Source organism: Colossoma macropomum, unplaced genomic scaffold (assembly GCF_904425465.1).
Source record: "Colossoma macropomum unplaced genomic scaffold, Colossoma_macropomum, whole genome shotgun sequence".
Classification (NCBI taxonomy): Eukaryota; Metazoa; Chordata; class Actinopteri; order Characiformes; family Serrasalmidae; genus Colossoma; species Colossoma macropomum.
The window spans coordinates 15198903-15218375 of record NW_023494787.1 but is presented as its reverse complement, the minus strand read 5'-3'; the positions used below and the strand labels follow the sequence as shown (position 1 = coordinate 15218375).

Below are 19473 nucleotides of genomic sequence, written 5' to 3'. Positions count from 1 at the left end.
GGATAACTGATTTGCATCTTTAAATATATTATCTTTTCACATAAACAAAGAATAATATCCATTACCGAATAATTGAGATACATTTTTAGATTGATTAAATACATATTAAGATAGATTGTCATAAAAATCAACTGGAGTGCATACATTAGACTGAATATACATTATGGGAGATATTCTCACTCAGAATACCACGTCATGGTTTCAAAATTCAATGAAAGCTCATTAATGCAGGACTGACATCATGGGTACGATCTGAGCCAATCACAAAAGGCCTAATCATTAAAGTCTCTGAATGAAATTCATGACATAATGCTGACCTGTCCTTGGACCAGAGCCAAAATTGACTAAAATTGATAGATTTCGTACTTTTCACAGTTGGAATACTAGGCCATCGGGAGACCATTAACGTTCACTGTTACTCTACAGATAATTCAGAACAAAATTAAGTACGGATTAAAAGAGAATGTTAATAGAAATAAAGGTGCTCCTAGCATAGAGTTAGAGCACACAAAGGTGCAGAAGCACACATTCCAGAAGGGTAGAGAGGAGGGAGGGACATTCAGGTGCACAGGTGTATAAATGCTGCACAGGTGAGAGGTAACCGCCACAGCAGGACTAGGAGACTGAGGCTGAACACAGGCTGAAGAGAAACCTGAGCGGGTGAGAATATCTACAAATGCTTTTTAACCTTCTTTGCCTGTGTTTTCTATGGTTGCTTTGTCTTGCATGCTGAAATGCTCTCTTTATTAACTCACACTGGTTTCAAGGAACAGATCGGAATACGCCATATCCACAAAGCCTGCTTTACCTTCTTGCCTTTGTATAATGCACCTGCTTTCTCACATGCTCAGTGACACGCTCTTTGCTTATTTTATTCACATGGGCTGCAAGAGCGCAGTAATAGATATCTGTGCTGTTCTAAAATTCCTTCGGTGCTCTACTTTCTAACAGTGGTCTGATGATTGATCTCATTTGTGCAGCTTGAGAAGATGATTAAAGGATTACTGTCAGTGCTCGTGGTCCTGGTGGCTGTGACTTCTGTCCTGGGGAAGCCAGAGAAGACCCCCACCACCAACAAGCCAGAGAAGAAGGAGAAGAGAATTCCTCAGACTCTCTCCAGAGGTGAGCTGTCTTTCTTTCTTAGTTGCTTTAATGACAGCATTGATTGCTTAGTTGTATGTGACCACACTGACAGCATGAGTAACCACCCAGCACACTTAAGCTTGAGCTGAACCTAAAGAAATCTTAGATTCCTATTAAAGCGGAGGATATTTTACTGTTTTGTCGTGCGTCAACAAACCATGAATGTTCGTATCTTATAAGAAATCATTTCGAATTCCTTCTTAGGATGGGGTGATCAGCTGATCTGGGCTCAAACGTATGAGGAGGCTCTCTTCTGGTCACGCTCAAAGTGAGAAACGTGTGCATTTTGCCAGTACAGTATGCATGTGATCAGTCATTACGTTGATTCAGCTTCAGCTTTATCAGTTGTATGTGGTTGCATTGATTGGCTGATTCAATTTACTGGATGCATTTGTATAATGAAACCACACAAAGTCTTTATTCTTTCCTCATATCTAAAACTATTTCCACAGGAACAAGCCTCTCTTGGTGATTTTCCACCTGGATGACTGCCCACACAGCCAGGGTAAGATTTTAACTCCACCTAATAGGTCAGCCTGGTCCCTAGGCCTCAAAATCAGCCCTGAATAATGATGCTCTTCTACAGTGTCTGTGGTTTGTCGCTGTGATTTTACCCTCTTTCATAAACTAGCACTGACCCATTTACACAACAGGTTTATGGAGCCTGTATGATACATTTTTCTGGTATTTTATTTTTTCCCCTAGATGTCCACTTACAATATTTGTGTGTCATTATGCACCAAAAATGGTCATAATTCATTTGTACATGATCATTTTCAAACCTTTCTTTATCCCTAAGGATGAAACAGAATGTTTTTTGTTACTGTGACTTTAAGACTGATAAGTGATTAGACTGCACTCTGGGGGAAAAAAAACTGCTTATACCTGAATAGGTAAATATATGTAAATGAGTTCTCATGACATCGAAGAAACAATGAGTTAAAACAGACTGTTTCCATAACAAAGTTTCTTTGGGCTGGATATTTGTCTGATACTCCTCTTTAACATATATTTTTACTAATTTTATAAAGCCCATTTATAGATTCTGTATTATATGATTATATGGCATTATAATGTTCCGGGTGGTCTTTTCTTATGTGGTTTTATTATTTGTATTATTTTATATTATGTATGTGCCTGCCTGCTACCAGTTACCATATTGGAATAATTAAAATTCTAGTGAACTGAATTGAATTGATATTTCTGTTCTATTCTTCTGTGTTTCTAGGAGACAATTATGTTATGAACTGTGGCAGCATCAGTTGACAGTGGGCTCAAATAGGATTGCTTAAGAGCTTATTCAAGCACCATATGAGTTATAGCCTAGTAGATAGATGACATTGTCAAACGTTAAGTAAGCAAATATTTGTTCTGCCCTTTCAGCTCTGAAGAAGGCTTTTGCTGAGGATAAAGAAATCCAGCAGCTAGCTGATGAGGACTTCATTCTCCTGAACCTGGTGGTGAGTTTTTTGCTTTATTTATTAACGAATGCAATAAATCATGTTACACTGCTTGTGAATCTATGTTAAAATGTAATTTCTCTACAGTACGAAACCACAGACAAGCACCTGTCACCAGATGGCCAGTATGTTCCCAGAATCATCTTTGTTGGTGAGTGTACCGCATCTCTCTCAGAGATGTGGGCTTTTCAGTTTTGCTCAGCAGTGACAGGCAACCATTTCTCCTTCAACGGATAAACTGAATAAAATCATCCCTCTGCTTTTCCACAGATCCTTCCATGACCGTCCGTGCCGATATCACTGGCCGCTATGCCAACCGCATGTATGCCTACGAGCCAAGTGACATAAAACTCTGTAAGTATTAAAAGGCTACTCACTTTATTACAGCTGTAATTCAGTGATAATGGATCCAAATTGTTTTTATGAGTATTAGATACTTTATACTATATAATATAGAAGTGATTCTCATACCGTATGTTACTGTTCTATAATACTATTTCTAGGCATTAATGCCATTTTTATTTTCACTCTAACAGTGTTGAGCAACATGCAGAGAGCCAAGAAGTTCCTGAAAACAGAGTTGTGAAAAACTCCATCAGGGCCGTGAGCCGAGACTGGATGCTCTCTTCGCTGACAGTTTATGTCTGTTATTCTGTTTACTGATGTAAAGAAACGCACTGTAAATCTCTGAACTCACTTTTGGACATATTCTTTTTGAGATCCTGTTACTGTTGACCTTTAAAGACTAGCTTTACATCTAATGTACGGCATCAGTGATGCATTGCTTTTGGAATAAATTAAAGAAACTGCGCTGAACTCACTTGTTTCACTGTCCTCATTCGTAAAGAATCAGGTATAGTCTACAGGCACATGCAAACGTTTGAGCAAAACGAGGTTTTGTTTATTTTTAAATAAATTAACATGTCCTCCCCATGGAACACACTTAAATATTCTGCAAATTTTAGTGCACAATTTCTAATTATTTTTTATTTATTTTTGTTTAACATATAAAAATAAAACATGATGTAGTGTGGAGGGTACACAGAAGAAGCACAGACAACTCGAAGTTTGTGCCCATTATGCCTAGGCTTATTATTCATTAAACAAACCTGGGTAACGGTAACTCCACAACTCTCAGCTGATTATTGTTTTTAAAGGAGATTATTTAGGTGATAATTCCTTTAAACGAGAATTCCACCAATATTTAAAAATTTTTGCATAACTAAATGAATGAAATGTAAAAAAAAACATTGAGTCGTTAGATGTGTAATGGTTTACTGTAGAGAAACATATTGTCCAGAGAAAAAACATGTATCCATATTTTTTTTTTTTTTTACTTGCTGCCATTTACACCGTGTGGAAATGATTGGACCAATTGAAATGCCTCAAAATTGCTTGGAATAAATTCTCTTTACAATAACTTACATTGAAAGTAAAGGTCATTCATCACTTCTCCTGTAAAGTTATAATTTCGGAGATACTTCTTTTTCTTTGGACAGCGACAATGTAATCTCTGGTGCTTCTTTACAGTGGTGGGGATAGGAACCAGAGGTCACAATGTCTATAAGGCAAATATAGCCAGTTTATTTCCTATCCAAAATGAGCAGTGAGCCTACACGTCTTCTGAGTTTTTATATGTAATGTTGATGATGGTAAAACAGTTTTAAATCTGAAAAATATGGTTTCCTTGGGAAAAATTTTGCCTTACAACAGGCTGCATGTGCATCTCTGCCCTGAAAGCGTCTTACATGTTACATTTTAGGCCAACATCTGGTTGCACAACTACTGTAAAACATTGTCACAACATCAGGCAGCCTGTTCACAAGCTATGTAATAGCTTTCTGTGATGCAGCTTTAGAGGCATTAAACGCCTTAGACGTCTGGTTCCTATCACCACCACTATGAACAATCCTAATTTGAACCAATCATTGTAGCGTTTCTTAAGAAACCATGATTGTTCTGTGGCATTGTTCCAAAGGACTCTTTCGGCCCCTTTATGTTATGAGTGTACGCCTCCTGGACGTACAGTACGCTTGAGTGATCTGCCTGAAGGCTGAAGGTGAAAGGTACTCAGCTCCGGCCTGTATCCTATAAGGAGGGGCCAGAGGGAAATGGCCAGTGCATTTCCTGGATCTCTCTGTTGCCTGGTTACCAGTATGCAGCCAAAAGCAGCTTTTGTTCTTTAGTGAGTTCCCGGCTCACAAAGCAGTGCGTGTAAGCCTCTGATTGGTTATCGGACCAGCGGAATTGCTTTTTTTATAGGAAACGTCAACAGAATCCCTCACTTAGCATGAGAAAAGAAAACCTAGCTTTATAGAAACCCTCAACTTACACTGCACAGAGACTGGGTGATAATGCATTCTTTATTCTGTTGCTTTTCAAATGTAGGAGTGCATAGTTCACAGAACCACATGATAGAGATGCACACTGTAGTGAAGAATTCATGCAAGAAGGCAAAACCACACAAAAAAAATAATAATCTGAGCACATACAATTATCAGTCACAGGCTTAATAAATGGATTTAATGAAATGCATACTAGCATATGCAAAGGGTTAGGTCCCTGGTCAAATTACATCTTGTATCGTTAATATGTTTCTTCCATTACACAAAACCTAGTCTTACCCAAAACCTAACCCTAACCTTAACCTCAACCCAAAACCTAAACCCAACCTTCATATGTTTTTGACACATTACTGAGAGTCTGTTGAGTGTTTGTTTCATCTAAAAAGGACCACTCAAAATAAAGTGTCACCTGACTATTTACTTGCCAAATCCAAAATAGTGGGAAAAAAATGAAACATTTTATTTTTTAAAGCAAATACATATAAGTTGTTCACTAAAATGTGCAGAAGTGTGTTCTCTGTACAGGATATTTTTGACTTATTTCCACTTAGAAAACCAACAAAACGTGCAGTTTGACCAGGTTGTTCAAACTTTGAATACGACTAACTGTGACGTGAAATGTGTCAAAGATCGTTCAATGTATGGGGCTTTCATGTTGCTTGCATGGTTCAATTGCCTCTCAGGATAATCAATGAGGACCTTTTCTTTTTGCATATCCAGATTCGCAGAGGAAAGTTTGTCATGCAGACATTTAAATAAGATGCACATTAACTGACCAAAAATCACAATGATTAATTTATTGCATTCTTGACCAGTAGCCTCAGAGTGACTGATTTTGTGCATGTACACAAAGAGGACTGTGTCCATGTGGTGGTATCAACATACTGCATCATAAAGAATATTACTTTCAGGATTCAGGAATTTAAAACGCAGTATTCATCCTGTCTGAACACACATCAACAATAACAACCAATGTGAACAGAAACAATAACATGCAGGTATATACTAGTCGTAGTGTAGTCCGTTTTCTCTTACAGTGACTGTTTTTCTCCACATTTTGAAATTCTTGGTTTTAGACTGATCATAGCCCATAGGTGTTTGAAGAAGTGTTTACTGTGTAAGGTAAAAAGTGTCAGTTCCATTGTGATGTTTGCTGTAGCTGTAGTCTCCATTCAAGACATCTTCAAACAAAAATTACGCATAGGATTTTTTTGCTTCACAACACTGCACCCTAGAAAATGATCAGTACACACAGCAGCAGAAACAAGCAGTGATCTCCACTTCAGAGAAAGCAAACGCACACTTCTCGTCTCTAACAGAGCTCCAGTAAGAAGTCCAGCAAATAGACAAGTACACAGACGGTCACTGTGACAGCCATGCCGTTGACTACAGGAAGGCACTGGGATTGGCTCGTGGATCTTTTTGGTTTCTGTACCTGTATGTTAACCACACGCCCAGGATCTGAAACAGGGGAGAGAAGAGGTAGGGGACATTTATTTCAAGAGCTGCTCATTAAGGGTAGTGCAACATAGCAAAAACATAACATCACTGTTGGGGTAATGTAGTCCAAAGTAATGTATTATAGTTATATGGTTACTTTTGTTTTTAGTGTAACACATTTCTTGCAAAAACACTACAGTTACTGACCATAAAAATTCTGTTACTTGTGTTACTCGTATGTCTCTAACAGAGGAAAATGAATTACGCACTATATCTAAAACATGTATTATCTGGGCCTGTGCTTGTATGTAATTTGCATACGCTTGTGCAACCTGCGACAGCTGGCTGTGCGACTCTGATTGTGAATGAAAGCAGTGCAGCACGAACACGGGAAGCGCCCGTAAACTCAGCCAACAATGCTAAAGTGAAAATGATGGGTAAAGATCTCTGTGCACTAGAAGAGAGAACCCCAAACTCACCTTAACAGACCAGAGTTGATTTTAGTTCAGAAACTGATCTGTAAGCCTTATATTTTATTCTTTAAGTTTTTAGGCAGCTGTTTTTAGACCATTCACAATTGTAATTGAGCATAACGGGCAGTCTTCTTCGAAGTCAGGGATAGTGACAGGCCTTTTAAATGATGTTACCTGTAACTGGCTATTTCTTTCTAAATAAAGTACTGACGTAACAGATCTGGCGGTTGGCATTGTCCTCGGAGTGTGTTCGGCTGTCCAATGATGTTGCGTGAGTGGCAGTTCGAAAAGATGTGGTGGTGCTTCACAGGTCTTGGAGGAAGCCTGTGCTAGCCTTCACCCTCCTAGCATTGGTGGTATTGTGTGATTGGGGGAGTCCTAACTAGTGGGTGGAATTGGATTCGACTAAATTGGGGAGAAAATGGAATAATAATAATAATAATGATAATAATGATAATAATAATAATAATAATAATAATAATTTTAAAAAGTTATCAAAACCAAGTTTTTTTTTCTTACATGGATGGATCAGAATCCAACTTCAGCATTAGCATTAATTAAGCGATAATTGTTGGTTGATTTCTGCGACTGGTGACTGACAAAGGTTGGTAATGAGAAAGTGTCCGAATTCCTTTATTGACTTATGCATTTTTACTTCTATTAAGTAAAACAAAAAAAAACATTGTGCCCATACAGCAGTATACTACAGCCATTTTAATTATTAGACTGTGTGGTCGAAACTGACTCTTTTATAATTTATTATAATAACAATAAATATCATATCTCCTTATCGTCCACCCCTACTTCTTATGTTGAGTGTTGCTGGCCTGTTTTAATGATAGCAGATGGCATTCATGCACAAAGACAGAATGTGCCACTTTCAGATGAGTAGATGAGAATCTCATCTTTAAAAGATGCAGATGGTGTATTAAAATGCCAAATATCATCTCATAACATAACATCTGAATGACAAATTCAGTGTGGAAAGGTCTAGTAAACCATGCAATAGTGCTGCATTATGGACAATGTCAGTATTAGGATTACACTGCTACACATTACATTTATGATTTGTTATGTAATACGTTCGATATAGCAGTGATCAATAACGTGACATGGTTTACGATCAGCCTGCTTTATAATTTGTGGGATTGCATGAAAAACATGACTCATCAAAGCTGCCACATAAACACTCTTTTGGCACTGTGATTGGTCAAGATGCTCAGAGTATGACAACGCGATTGGTTTGAGGGCTCATTTGCAGATTGTGACCTTCTGCAATATCAGCACTGCAAAGACCAATATCATGATAACAGTTAACAAATGATGTATTGTACTGAAAAAGAAACAAGCAAAAAAGCAAATAGGAAAGAAAGGGAGCAAAAGAGAGGGACGTGTATGTTTAAAGAAGGAGGCTTACCTCAGTGAAGCTGAAGAACAGGCCGATTCCACCCACAAAGCGCAGCACCTCCCCAGCATGCTCCTGGATCTTTGCTGCACAGGTGTCACATTTGGTGTGAGAAAAACAGGCCTGTAGGGAGAGACAGCAAGACACAGGAAATTATAACATATGCTGGGTTAGATGATGGGACAGACACGTCCAGAGCCAAAGACCAGATGCAAGATCACAGATGCTGCCAGTGATGTTATTAACATTTAAATTACATCATTTATACACTTCAAAGCATGCATGCATTGACCTTCATTGGCAGCTTGCAGAAAGTCACACAACTCCTGAATTTTACTGATGACGAATTACTGCAGAATTCGACTTCATATAATACACTGGGACAAAATTACATATTAAAACTGTAAATAGGTTTATAGCCCATTTTGGATCTTAAATAAAATGGTTATATTTTCATTACAGATGCTGAAAATTGCTTATTCTGAGAATCCAACCAGCATCACAGAAGGACTTCTTAATAATCTCCTGAGGAGGAACTCCTATTGGTTTCCCGGACAGGGATGAACTCTAGTCCTGGACTACACAATGTTCTGAGATTCTCTACTGAAAGGAAAATAGAGTCCAGGAGGAGGCTTAATACCTGCCTGGGAAACCGGACCCTAATAAACGTGGTTTCAAAAAATAATTTAGTTATTGTTTATATGATCAAACACGTTAGTTTGCGATTTGTATGTGCTGTTTTATGTTTGTGTGATTATCACTTTATTTTATTTACTTTTGTATTGTTGTTTAAAAATCCCAGTCATAAGTCTGTCCTTCTTATCCGAGCCCAACCATCAGGATGGTAAATATTACATAAATTAAATTAGACTAAAGTTTCATAGTGTCATAAATCTGGTAGTGTCTATAAAAACAGCTACAGGTGCAAAAGTTTTGCCACCCCTGGTCAAATAATATGTTTTGTTGTTACATTTTCTAAATGTAAATACTTGTACACATTCACTCCTGAGAACAGACTTATACACATTTTAACATGTTGGGGGCAACAAATGCAGCCTGCGCAAGTTATTTTGCACATTTGCAAGATGCTATATTTAAGTGTGTTCTCTGTAGAGGATGTGTTACCTTATTTTCAATAAAAATAAATAAATAAATAAATAAATAAATACATAAATAAATAAATGTCATTTGACAAGGGGTACTCAGACTTTTGCATGTGACTGTATGTGCCTAAAAATAAATACCTCCACATAAGTATTTCAAAGAGGGTGCCAAGGAACAGTGCTAAAACCAGTCAAACAGGATTAAAATTACAGGTGCTACTCTACTCTGCGATATTTCCCTCTGGATCGGTTTATGCCTGGGTTATTTTCTCCCTCCTACCCTGAGAAATTTACAGACCGAATTACTTATTCTTTTTCACAGAATTCAGCGAGGGTCTGATCATTTTAGTCCCACCCAAATACAATTTTTCAGGCAAACGTCATGTTGAAAAGTTTTTTAGATGGTGCTACTCGTATTTAGTCTCATAGCACACATATCCATATTAAAAGAAAATACAACCCACTAGATATCTAGTTAGTTTTTTATTGCCATCTGGATATGAGAGTTTTACCACTGAGGAAATGCATAAAAATATTATTACTGACATCCCCCATGATAAACTAATACAATTTGAATAGGTATTTAAAATATTTATAATTTTAATCAAGGTGTTAGTCGTGGAACTTGGAGAAATAGAGAACTAAAAGTAAATTTTATCCAGTATATTTGATCATTTTAACTGGGGATGCTAATAATTCTCTGACCAAACTGCAATTTATGTTACTTATAACGAGCAAAGATACAACGTTACTGAGTAAAATCAGTCATTCATTGAATGGATGGGCAGGTGTGTTTGAGAATTACAGCAGCACAGGTTCCGTTCATGTCCACGTGAGAGAATCCACAGCAGTTGAGGCTTTTCTCTACGTCCCTCTGAGTGCTCTGGGAGTTGTTCCAGCCCACCTCCAACAGGTGATTCTACACAGACACATCAAGAACAATGATTTATTAAAAGAAAAAAGAAATCGTTAGTAGCTCAACCAATTAAACAAACTTATACCAACTTATATGAACCACACAAGCACACAATAATGAACAGAGACTGCCATTCTGAGCAGTAAATTATTTTGTCAACAGAATTCATCCCAAGGAGCATAAGCTTGTGCATTCGCACAGAGCGGTGTGAACAGAGGTGAAAGACTGGCTGACAAAAATAAAATGTACAGCAGTGATTCAGTCTAAAGGGTTTCTAAAAATACACAGTGTGCTGTAAAACTGTTCAGCATGTCCAGGTTACTGCAGCCATGCTGCTACCAGGAAACCACTGCTGAGAAAAGCAGACTGCACTTACTTACCACCATTAAATTCCACAGTGGCCTGTAGTTAATTAACTTAATGCTTTAAGAGCCAATGAAGCTGATGCACCATAACTAAGGCCTTTAATATGTTGGGTTTACATTTCTGCATTACTGAGTGTGTTGTCACCTGATTAGAATGGCGATCAGTCTTACCTGCTGCTCTTTGTTGATGGCCAAGCATGCACTGGACACTGAGAACTGGACCACAAAGACCAGGAACAAGATAATCATGTACTAATGATATTATTAAGGAGAGATAAAGGGGCAGATGAGTGAGGCTGATTCATTCAAACAGAACAATGAACATTCAAGTTTGTTTCATCAGGTTCTCTACCTAAACACCTGAGAGCAACTGGCACTCTTAAAAAGTATTCTTTAAAAAAGGTTTACTAAAATTAGGTTTTAAAATGGGATCAGCGACTTTCAAGAGTGAATCTGTCTTTTTCAGTGAAAAATTACCACAATTCATTTATTTATCTGCTATTTTTTGTGTATTCTCTTCATATTTCACCAAATTTTGTCTTTTTTCTGTCATTTTTTATTTGCATTTTGTCGCATCTTAATTGAGCTGCTTTTATCTTCCTCTAAAGCACTTAGTAAACTTGTTTTATGCAAATTAAGTGTATTCTTCTTATTATGATTATCATTGTCATTATTAACTGAAAGTGTACACTAATCAATCCTATTGCACAAGTGTGGAAAAACCTCATGACTCCTAAAACAAACAATAAAACCTGAATATACAAAACAGTTGTGGTGACTTCTTCAGCTCAAACATGGTGAAAAAACAAGGTTTGATTACTAAGCAGAGAGAAAGTACGCAAACCCCCTCACTTTACAAACCGCTCCTAATGAGACCACCTTGTCATATCTATGTGTGGGTACACATCACTGCAGTGGAGGATACAAAGAAGAGAAGAACTTGGTGGTGTTTGATGGCACCAATAAGTCCAGCCAAAGCGACGAAGAAGAGGAAGACCCCAACCCCGATGATGCCCCCCACCACCTGGAAGCTTGAGACGAGGCCAAACCACTTCCCCCAGGCAGCAATACCGATCATTAGCATGCTCACCATCTGCAGGAGGAGAGGGAGGAAGGAGTGATGAGAGAGAATAACATAGAATAAAAGATTTATGGTATTTCTCTCTTGCTTTGGGAAAAGTAAAACAAACGACTGCTGTCAATTTTAACATAAAAGTGCTTCAACAACAGTATTTGGGTCATTATGTCATGGTGGCAGTTTCCTGGTAATTATTTCACTGATTAAATTAACCTTAACCTCAACAATCAGTAATCTGACCTATTCAAAATAAGAGTATAATGTTTAACCTTGGAGAAGGAAATACAAGACTTGATTACTTGAGCAGTGCTTTTACTGACAACAAGGAATGAATATTCTTTAAAATCAATTTTCTGGGCATCAAGTACGAGTTATTCATTTGTCAGGAGATATTTCTGATGAGATTATATATAAAGACAATCCACTTGTATAAGGAAAGGGAAAGTCAAAATATACATGAAAAACATGGAGTTCAAAAAACAATATAACAACCATGCAACACCTGGTAGACACCAAAACTATCCCCATCACATAAACAGCACTTAAAGCTTTTATCTTTGAGAGAGAGGAGAAAATTATGCATGCTTGCTTCAGATCTGAAAAAATCCACAGGTGTTTCTGTCCATCCTTCCACTGTGAGGGACAACTCAGTGATATGAGTCTGAAAGAATGTGTAGCTGTCAAGAAGTACCTCACTGAGAAAAGTTAACAGACAAAAAAGAAGATTTGCACAAAAATCAAACAAAGGTGCTGCTGGTGTTCTGAGAACAATGGACTGACCACCCCAGAGTCCAGACCTCAACATCACTGAATGTGTTTGACATTATTTGGATCATAAGAAACAGAAAATACAACGAACTTTTAAGACTGAACTTTGGAGGGGTGGAATGTGGAAAAATATCCCTGCAGATTTCTTTGAAAAACTAAAAGCAAGCCTACTAAAAAGACTGGAAGCTGTAATAATAAGAGTGGTGCACTAAATACTGAAAAATAATTCTATTATGTTATAAGAATATATCGCTGCTGTCGGAACAGTTTTTCAGTTTTTGACAATGAATGGACCAAAAGAAACGGTCCAATATTACCTGGAAAAAAGTCTGGTTCCATTGACTTACATTAAAAGTAAAGTATGTTCTCCTGTAAAGTTATTATTTTGAAGATAAGAAGTTTTGTTCCGACAGCAGCGATATATTATATACATTTGTTGAAGCGTCTGAGTAATTTTTATGTTTCGTATGTTTTTCTGTGTTTTTTCCTGACTCTGAAAAATGAATAACTTGTACTCACTGGCTCTTTTGACTGACACATTTGCACAAATTTCAACTTTGTTGTAAAAAGCAGTAAAAAATGAAGAAATGTTAGATGTGTTCAAAATGATTAACAATGCTGTTGATGAGTCTGAATTCTAAAATGACTAAAAAAAACTATATAAAACATTGAGAATGAAATTATAATAACATTAAAATCCAGAATACCCTGTATTTAAAGAGTAGTGTATCTTGTAGCAGATAATTTAGATATACTGAAATTATGTTTACAGCTATTAATATACAGATATTAATATGTATTGTTTTTTGTTTTTTAAACTTAAAGCAATAAATACATTGAAATACCCTGATTATCACAGAGAACTTCAATCTGCACTGTATACTTGAATAAAATGACCAGTACTTCTAAAAAGTAGTGCATGGACATTTAATATGTTCATTTTTTGATAGGATTTCTTACTTCAAAAACTTTTCTCTCCCAAAAAGAGTACATTCTGTTATTATTCTAACGAAGCTTATAAGCAGCAGAGATATTTGTGTCCCTTATAGCTTTGGCAGCTTTGTTTGATATATGATTGTATGACTTTTCCCTCAAGCGAGCCTTTTTTATGATAATTTTTTTACTTGGCCAATGATAACAGTAAATGTGCCAAGTGGCTCATCATCAACTGGATGTGATGTGACGGTTCAGTTGGGCTGACCTGAACTCTCTGCATTTGAAACCAACAGGTATCTGATCACAAAACACTCCAGTGCTTACAACCAGGTCAGCAGTGGGCCTTACTTCACTACACTCAAACTGACAAAACACAGCACTGTGTACACACAGAAAAGGCAGAATTACACCCTGAACAGGCAGGAAACGGAATGAGTGACTGGAGTCTTATCACACACGCTGAAAGCTAGAACAAAGACAGGACGTGAGTCTGGCCGGCCTGGAGGAGTGAAAGGAAACGCCATGAGCTGCGGTGTGCTGGACGATACAGGCTGCAACCCAAAGCTGCTCAGCATCACACACACAATGCACCTTCCTAAATAATTCAGATGAGCTCAGCTCGCTGTTACGAGGCCTATTATTTACCAACATTGACCACAACCGAGTCATTTCTCCCTAAACCTTACAAATTCGAGCTGAAATAGCAGCTCTAAGAGCAGCACCAGGCTCCCATATGGCTGCAGCTGCGCTCATTCACTCACCACATACAGCAGGTTGATGGCGCACAGGCAGTTTTTAGAGCAGGTGAACCCGGAGCAGCTCATGATGGACGATTTCCTCACTGCAAAGGCCAGTCACGCACAATCACAGAGACATCACACGCCGATCTGGCGTTTTGAGAGAAAACGAAATCAGCCAGAGCCGGTGTACACCGAAGAAATGAAACGCGTCAGGCTGCACAACGCTGAGAGGGAGCAGGGTTGCCAGATCTTCTAAAATAACTCACCAACCAATTACAAGCCTTGAGATACTGTATGCAGTAGAAACTGTAACTTTGCTGTCTTTTTATTAGACGATTTACAGTAACAGAAAGCATGTCATGTATTGAAATGCACTCCATGTGTCTTTTAGGAGTATTCTATTATTTTTTCTTGAAAAAAAGATGCATATGGGATGCAAAGGAGTGGGATCAGTTCTTTAGTTTAAAAAAAACAACAACAATATACAGGTGCTTCTACAACTAAATGTAATGTTTAGCTGTTATGTATAATGGTATGTATATCTTAATAATATAATTTTTTTTTCATTATTTATCTACCTTCATTACAGCTCCATTTCTTTTCAGACTTGCTTTCAGTTTTTCAAAGATATCTGCAGGGATATTTTTTCACATCTCCAAAGCTCAGTCTTAGAAGTTGGTTGTATTTTCTGTTTCTCATGATCTGAGTAATCCCAAACACATTCAGTGATGTTGAGGTTCTTTAATGTTTTATATGGTAGTAGGCCTAATTCAGTTCAGTTCAGTGAAGGGGTTCAGTCTGGTTCTTGGTGCAATATCATTCTACTGCACTGACACTGACTCAAACACATGCAGAATATTTCATTTTGGTACCCACCACACTTAACAACGACATCTCCATTTTCTAAGGCTGCCAATAAAATAAAATAAGTAAAATAAATAGATTTTAATGCAGTTATAATCTTTCCTTATAGTATTTTCAGTTTTCATTAAGACTCTTTTTAAAATAGCAGTACTTCATGTTTTTTTCAGTAGTGATCTTCATTGTCACTGTCTGACTACAATGTCATGTCATTTAGCATCTTAGAATGGCATGAAAACAATAGAGTATATATGTTAAAACGGACTAATTTGTAGTCATGTTGAACACATTAAATATTCATATGTCAAACTAATACTACTATAACAAACAAATCCCTCCATGGAAATCATTACAGAAAGGGGTTTACAACCAACCTGGCAACCCTGCTTGGAAGAGGGAACGCCCGGATGAGCTGATTGGTCGGTTTTACTTGTCTAGCGTTGCCAGTTGCTCTGACTCACAGGTGAGCATCCATAGAGGAGGCCAGCTCACATCTATGATGTAGCCCTGATACTGTGGGCCATATGACGTATGCAGGAGACTGTTGATTGGGGAAAAAAAAGTTTAAATTAATGTAAATACTTGAGAAAATAAGATTTTAAAGTCATGATAGTACGATGCCACATCAGAAAAATGCATTAATTTGTGCATGGTATAAACAGAGCAATACTCATGTAAATATTAATAAGAATATTTGTAAATTTCTACCATACTGATTATTTGTGAAATGATAAACAAACGAAAAAAAAAATCTTCAGACTGGCAAAAGAGAGGCAAAAAATCTTAAAAACAAGTGGTCTCTTCATCAGTCAGTTGCAATAGGCCTAAAATGGAAATGAATGTAGTCATATTTCTTGTCACAGTGTATTCTTACAATTCACCACTAGAGAGCAGTAGTTGACCACGGTTTATATGTGGCACAGTGGGGCACTTCCAGAGCAAGAGCAGAAAAACTCATGCCGTGTCTGAAATGGTCCCCTAATCACTGTACCCTACTTTGGAAAATCTCGATCCCTGTTTAGAACACTATTATAGGAAACAGAGTTGATGATGGTAGTAAACACTTCGTACTCGTTTCATGCTCATTACTGTGTGACAGCAGATTCCATCACATAACCCAGGGGTGCCCGTCTTACTGAGCCCAGCTACAATGGCAGCGTCTCCATACCTCTCTTCAGACCTGTTACGAATGTAATGTGTGCTCTTCTCATATGTGCAGTCACACTCAGTGGTTATATAGTATTGGACTGGTGGCATGATGAGCCTAGTGTTCATGCCGGGGTGTCCAATTGTATTCACTAAGGGCCACGCTGATAGCAAGAGGATAGTGGGCCACTGTTGGGCCCTCTGATGGCAAAGCTGGCGGTCCACTGGCGTTTTCCGTGCTTTAAGCAGAGTATTAGACAAAATTCCATTTATCATTGCTCATTTTCCACTCAGTCCAGTTTACTTATATTTATATTTCCCTTCCCTACGTTCTTTAGTTATACTTACAATCCAGCACAGTGTCAGCAACAACATTTTCAGTAAAATTATTTTATATTATTTTATTTTAATTATTTTATATATTTTTTTTCTCAGTTCTTTGATTTGTCTTAGTTTATTTTCTAAACTAAAAAGCTGTGTGCATTTAAAATCTGTTTAAGGAGATTAAAGACTAGTTGCAGCTTGTATGCAGGACAGTAATCTGGGTGGTCCCAGGGTGGACCAGCAGTGGCAAACAGTCAGCGGGGTGCCGACTTTGTCAAGCCAGCAGACCGATATATGTTTACTATCTGGGCCAGGGTGGCTGCAGGTTTTAATCCCAGCAAAGCAGGAGATCACATGATCAGTTGTTTGACTGAAGCCAGTTGATTGAAGAAGTGGAATCAGGTGAGCTCCTGCTTGTGAAAACCTGCAGCCACACTGGCTCTTTGCGGTTAAGACTGGACACCCCTGACATAAACACTATAAACATCATGCCACCTGACCAATACTATGTGACCGCTGAGTGTGACTGCACACATGAGAACAGCATACAGTACATTTGTAAGAGGTCTGTGGAGAGGTCTGTGGAGACGCTGACATTATAGCTGGGCTCAGTAATCCTCCTCAGAGAAGTTACGCATGAGTCTTCAAAGCAAACAACACAGTGGCCCTGTCTGCTTGAGTACATTGGCTATAGACTACTTTTTGCAGTGCACTGTGGGACTGTTTGAATGCGCTGGATTTTCTGCACACCAATATGAAATGTCAGAACCCCAAAATAGTGCACCGTATAGGGAATAGGGCACAGTTTGGGACACAGCTTCAGATCAGTGATGTGTGAAAAAAAACTGGCTTTCTGGATGGACGTAAGCCTGGTCTTGGACTAAACTGTGTGTGCCAGTGGAGAGATGTTAACTTATTTTATTTGAGCTTCACCTCTGGTTCTGGGTGGTAATCCTCATTTTGGATCTGATTTTGGGAGTAGGCCTAGTTCTATTGTATCTCCACTTCTGTTTCTAGAGTCAAGCTCTGTGTGCAGAGAACAGCAAATGACGAGCCTGAGCTAAACACTGAGAAGTTTAAAGAGCAACGTAAAGGTAAATGGCGATGTCAAATCAAGTCAGAGCACAGTCTGTTTACCAGGTTGCTGTTTGGTAGGTTAACAGGAGGAACGGTCTCTGCTCAGGTTACTGAACAAACACTAGTTAATTCCCAAAACACCTGTCAGTATGTCATTCATCGTTATGGTTAAGGACTAACAGAGTCCAACAGTATAATACGCTTACAGTCATTACTGTCATTGCTGCTATTCTATTCAAGCATGACTTTATGGACATTTTTTCAGTTTTTGGTTTTCACTCTGCACTTTATGGTTGCTTTAGATACACTGTCACTGCACATATGTATACTTATTTATATATCTATAATTATATTCTAAACTGCTGCTATTTGGCTGTAGTTCTCTGTCCTTGCAGTACAATAGTAATGGCCTATACATTTGTCCCAGCACACATGCATGGTTATTCATATTACATTATGGTCTAAAGTGCACATATTATTATTTAGTAGCCAGATATTTTGCATTTATAATGCATTCCTGTATATCTGTGTGTTCCAAAAAAAGGTATCTCAATGTTAGCAACTTTACAGAAGGCAAAATGTTCTTAACTTTTAGTAAGTTAATGTAAAAATATTCCAACCACTTTTAGAACATTTCTATTAGCCCATTTATGTTCAAAGGATGCAGAAAAAAATAAGTGATAAATAAACTTAATAAAATTTCTTGACTGCAGCTATGTATTGTTTTCTTCTCTCTCTTGCTCTCTCTCTCTCTCTCTCTCTCTCTCTCTCTCTCTATATATATATATATATATATATATATATATATATATCACTGCTGTCAGAACAAAACCTTGTATTTCCAAAATGACAACTATTTTACTTTTAATGTAAGTCATTTTGAAATTTACACACAGTGGGGCAACAGACATTTTCAAATTATGTCAAAAACTGAAAATAGGCTTGAGCCTCACCACAAGCATTTTACTGTACAAATGTCCTTGGCATATTGTACAAATAACAAAATAAAACTTAGACTTTGACAAGAAGAGTTAATGTTACAAAAATGTCGATATTTTGTTTTCTGCAAGAAACTAGTTGGCTATGAAGAGGTCAGTCACAGTATCTCATTTATCTTATAGTTGAAATCTAGTCATACTGTAATTAGAAAGCCTGATTTTTATGAAACTGCCCTTCTGCACTGCCTCAACTCACTTCATGCTCAGTCATAAAATAAGAGCGCAGAAGTATCACACTACATCAACAGATGGCGGCAAAGTCATATATTACTCAAGATTCTCCTCATTCATCCTCCTTGACCTCCTTCGGCCTTTATGATCACATTACCTAGGGTGGCACTGCTGTGTGGAATGACCTCTCACTGAAAGGAGGCTAATGCTAATATAGCATTAACTTCAATTCAGTTTTATGTCTATAGTGCTTTTTACAACAGTCATTGTCACAAAACAGTTTTACAACGCCAGTTGGCAGTAACAATCTTACAAAGCACTAAAAAGCTTACAGTGGCACTTTGGATGCCCTTTCTTCTACTTTTTTATTCTTTTTTCTGCCCTTTCTTGTCTGTCTGCACTGCTGTGTTCTCTCCTCTTCACGCTCTATCTTTAGATGTCCCACAGGCCTCAGCTGTGACTCTGTCGAATGACTTCCTCTTCTAATTGTTTTAAACTGCTGATGTGGGCACAAAGCACTCTCCTCATAGTACAGCATAATGCACTCTTAAAGAATTAGCAGTGACAGGGAGTTCAAAGGATGACAAGCTATTTAGTTGGCTCCCCCACTTTTCCAGCATGTCCTAGTTTAGTGATATTGGCAAATGCAGAAAAAGACTCATAATACCACCCTGAATCTGTCCCTGGTCTATAATATTAGCTGTAAGTGAGAATCTGAAGGTAA

At 37.8% G+C, this 19473-nt stretch overlaps 2 protein-coding genes across 2 annotated transcripts; one reads left to right on the top strand and one right to left on the bottom strand.

Annotated features, from left to right (window-relative positions):
• Nucleotides 1-544: 544 nt before the first annotated feature.
• Nucleotides 545-3419, top strand: agr2 (anterior gradient 2). Its single transcript, XM_036565648.1, has 8 exons — nucleotides 545-660; nucleotides 981-1122; nucleotides 1348-1411; nucleotides 1596-1648; nucleotides 2527-2603; nucleotides 2691-2754; nucleotides 2874-2957; nucleotides 3140-3419. Exons 2-8 carry the CDS (start codon nucleotides 990-992, stop codon nucleotides 3187-3189), a joined length of 525 nt encoding a protein of 174 aa, XP_036421541.1. The 5' UTR covers nucleotides 545-660; nucleotides 981-989; the 3' UTR covers nucleotides 3190-3419.
• A 1524-nt stretch (nucleotides 3420-4943) lies between these two features.
• tspan13b (tetraspanin 13b) lies at nucleotides 4944-14412 on the bottom strand. Its single transcript, XM_036566215.1, has 6 exons — nucleotides 14194-14412; nucleotides 11576-11743; nucleotides 10822-10902; nucleotides 10175-10288; nucleotides 8279-8389; nucleotides 4944-6409 (listed from the first exon to the last, which is right to left on the bottom strand). Exons 1-6 carry the CDS (start codon nucleotides 14254-14256, stop codon nucleotides 6335-6337), a joined length of 612 nt encoding a protein of 203 aa, XP_036422108.1. The 5' UTR covers nucleotides 14257-14412; the 3' UTR covers nucleotides 4944-6334.
• Between the last annotated feature and the right edge of the window lie 5061 nt (nucleotides 14413-19473).

Excerpts from the sequence above, each read along its gene's own strand:
- agr2 (XM_036565648.1), top strand. The coding sequence starts at position 990 with ATGATTAAAGGATTACTGTCAGTGCTCGTGGTCCTGGTGGCTGTGACT. Across the intron at positions 1,412-1,595 it reads CTCTTCTGGTCACGCTCAAA|GAACAAGCCTCTCTTGGTGA; the intron begins GTGAGAAACGTG and ends CTATTTCCACAG. Across the intron at positions 1,649-2,526 it reads TGACTGCCCACACAGCCAGG|CTCTGAAGAAGGCTTTTGCT; the intron begins GTAAGATTTTAA and ends CTGCCCTTTCAG.
- tspan13b (XM_036566215.1), bottom strand. The coding sequence starts at position 14,256 with ATGAGCTGCTCCGGGTTCACCTGCTCTAAAAACTGCCTGTGCGCCATC. Across the intron at positions 11,744-14,193 it reads CCATCAACCTGCTGTATGTG|ATGGTGAGCATGCTAATGAT; the intron begins GTGAGTGAATGA and ends CTCCTCCTGCAG. Across the intron at positions 10,903-11,575 it reads ACCAAGTTCTTCTCTTCTTT|TACATGATTATCTTGTTCCT; the intron begins GTATCCTCCACT and ends TAATATCATTAG.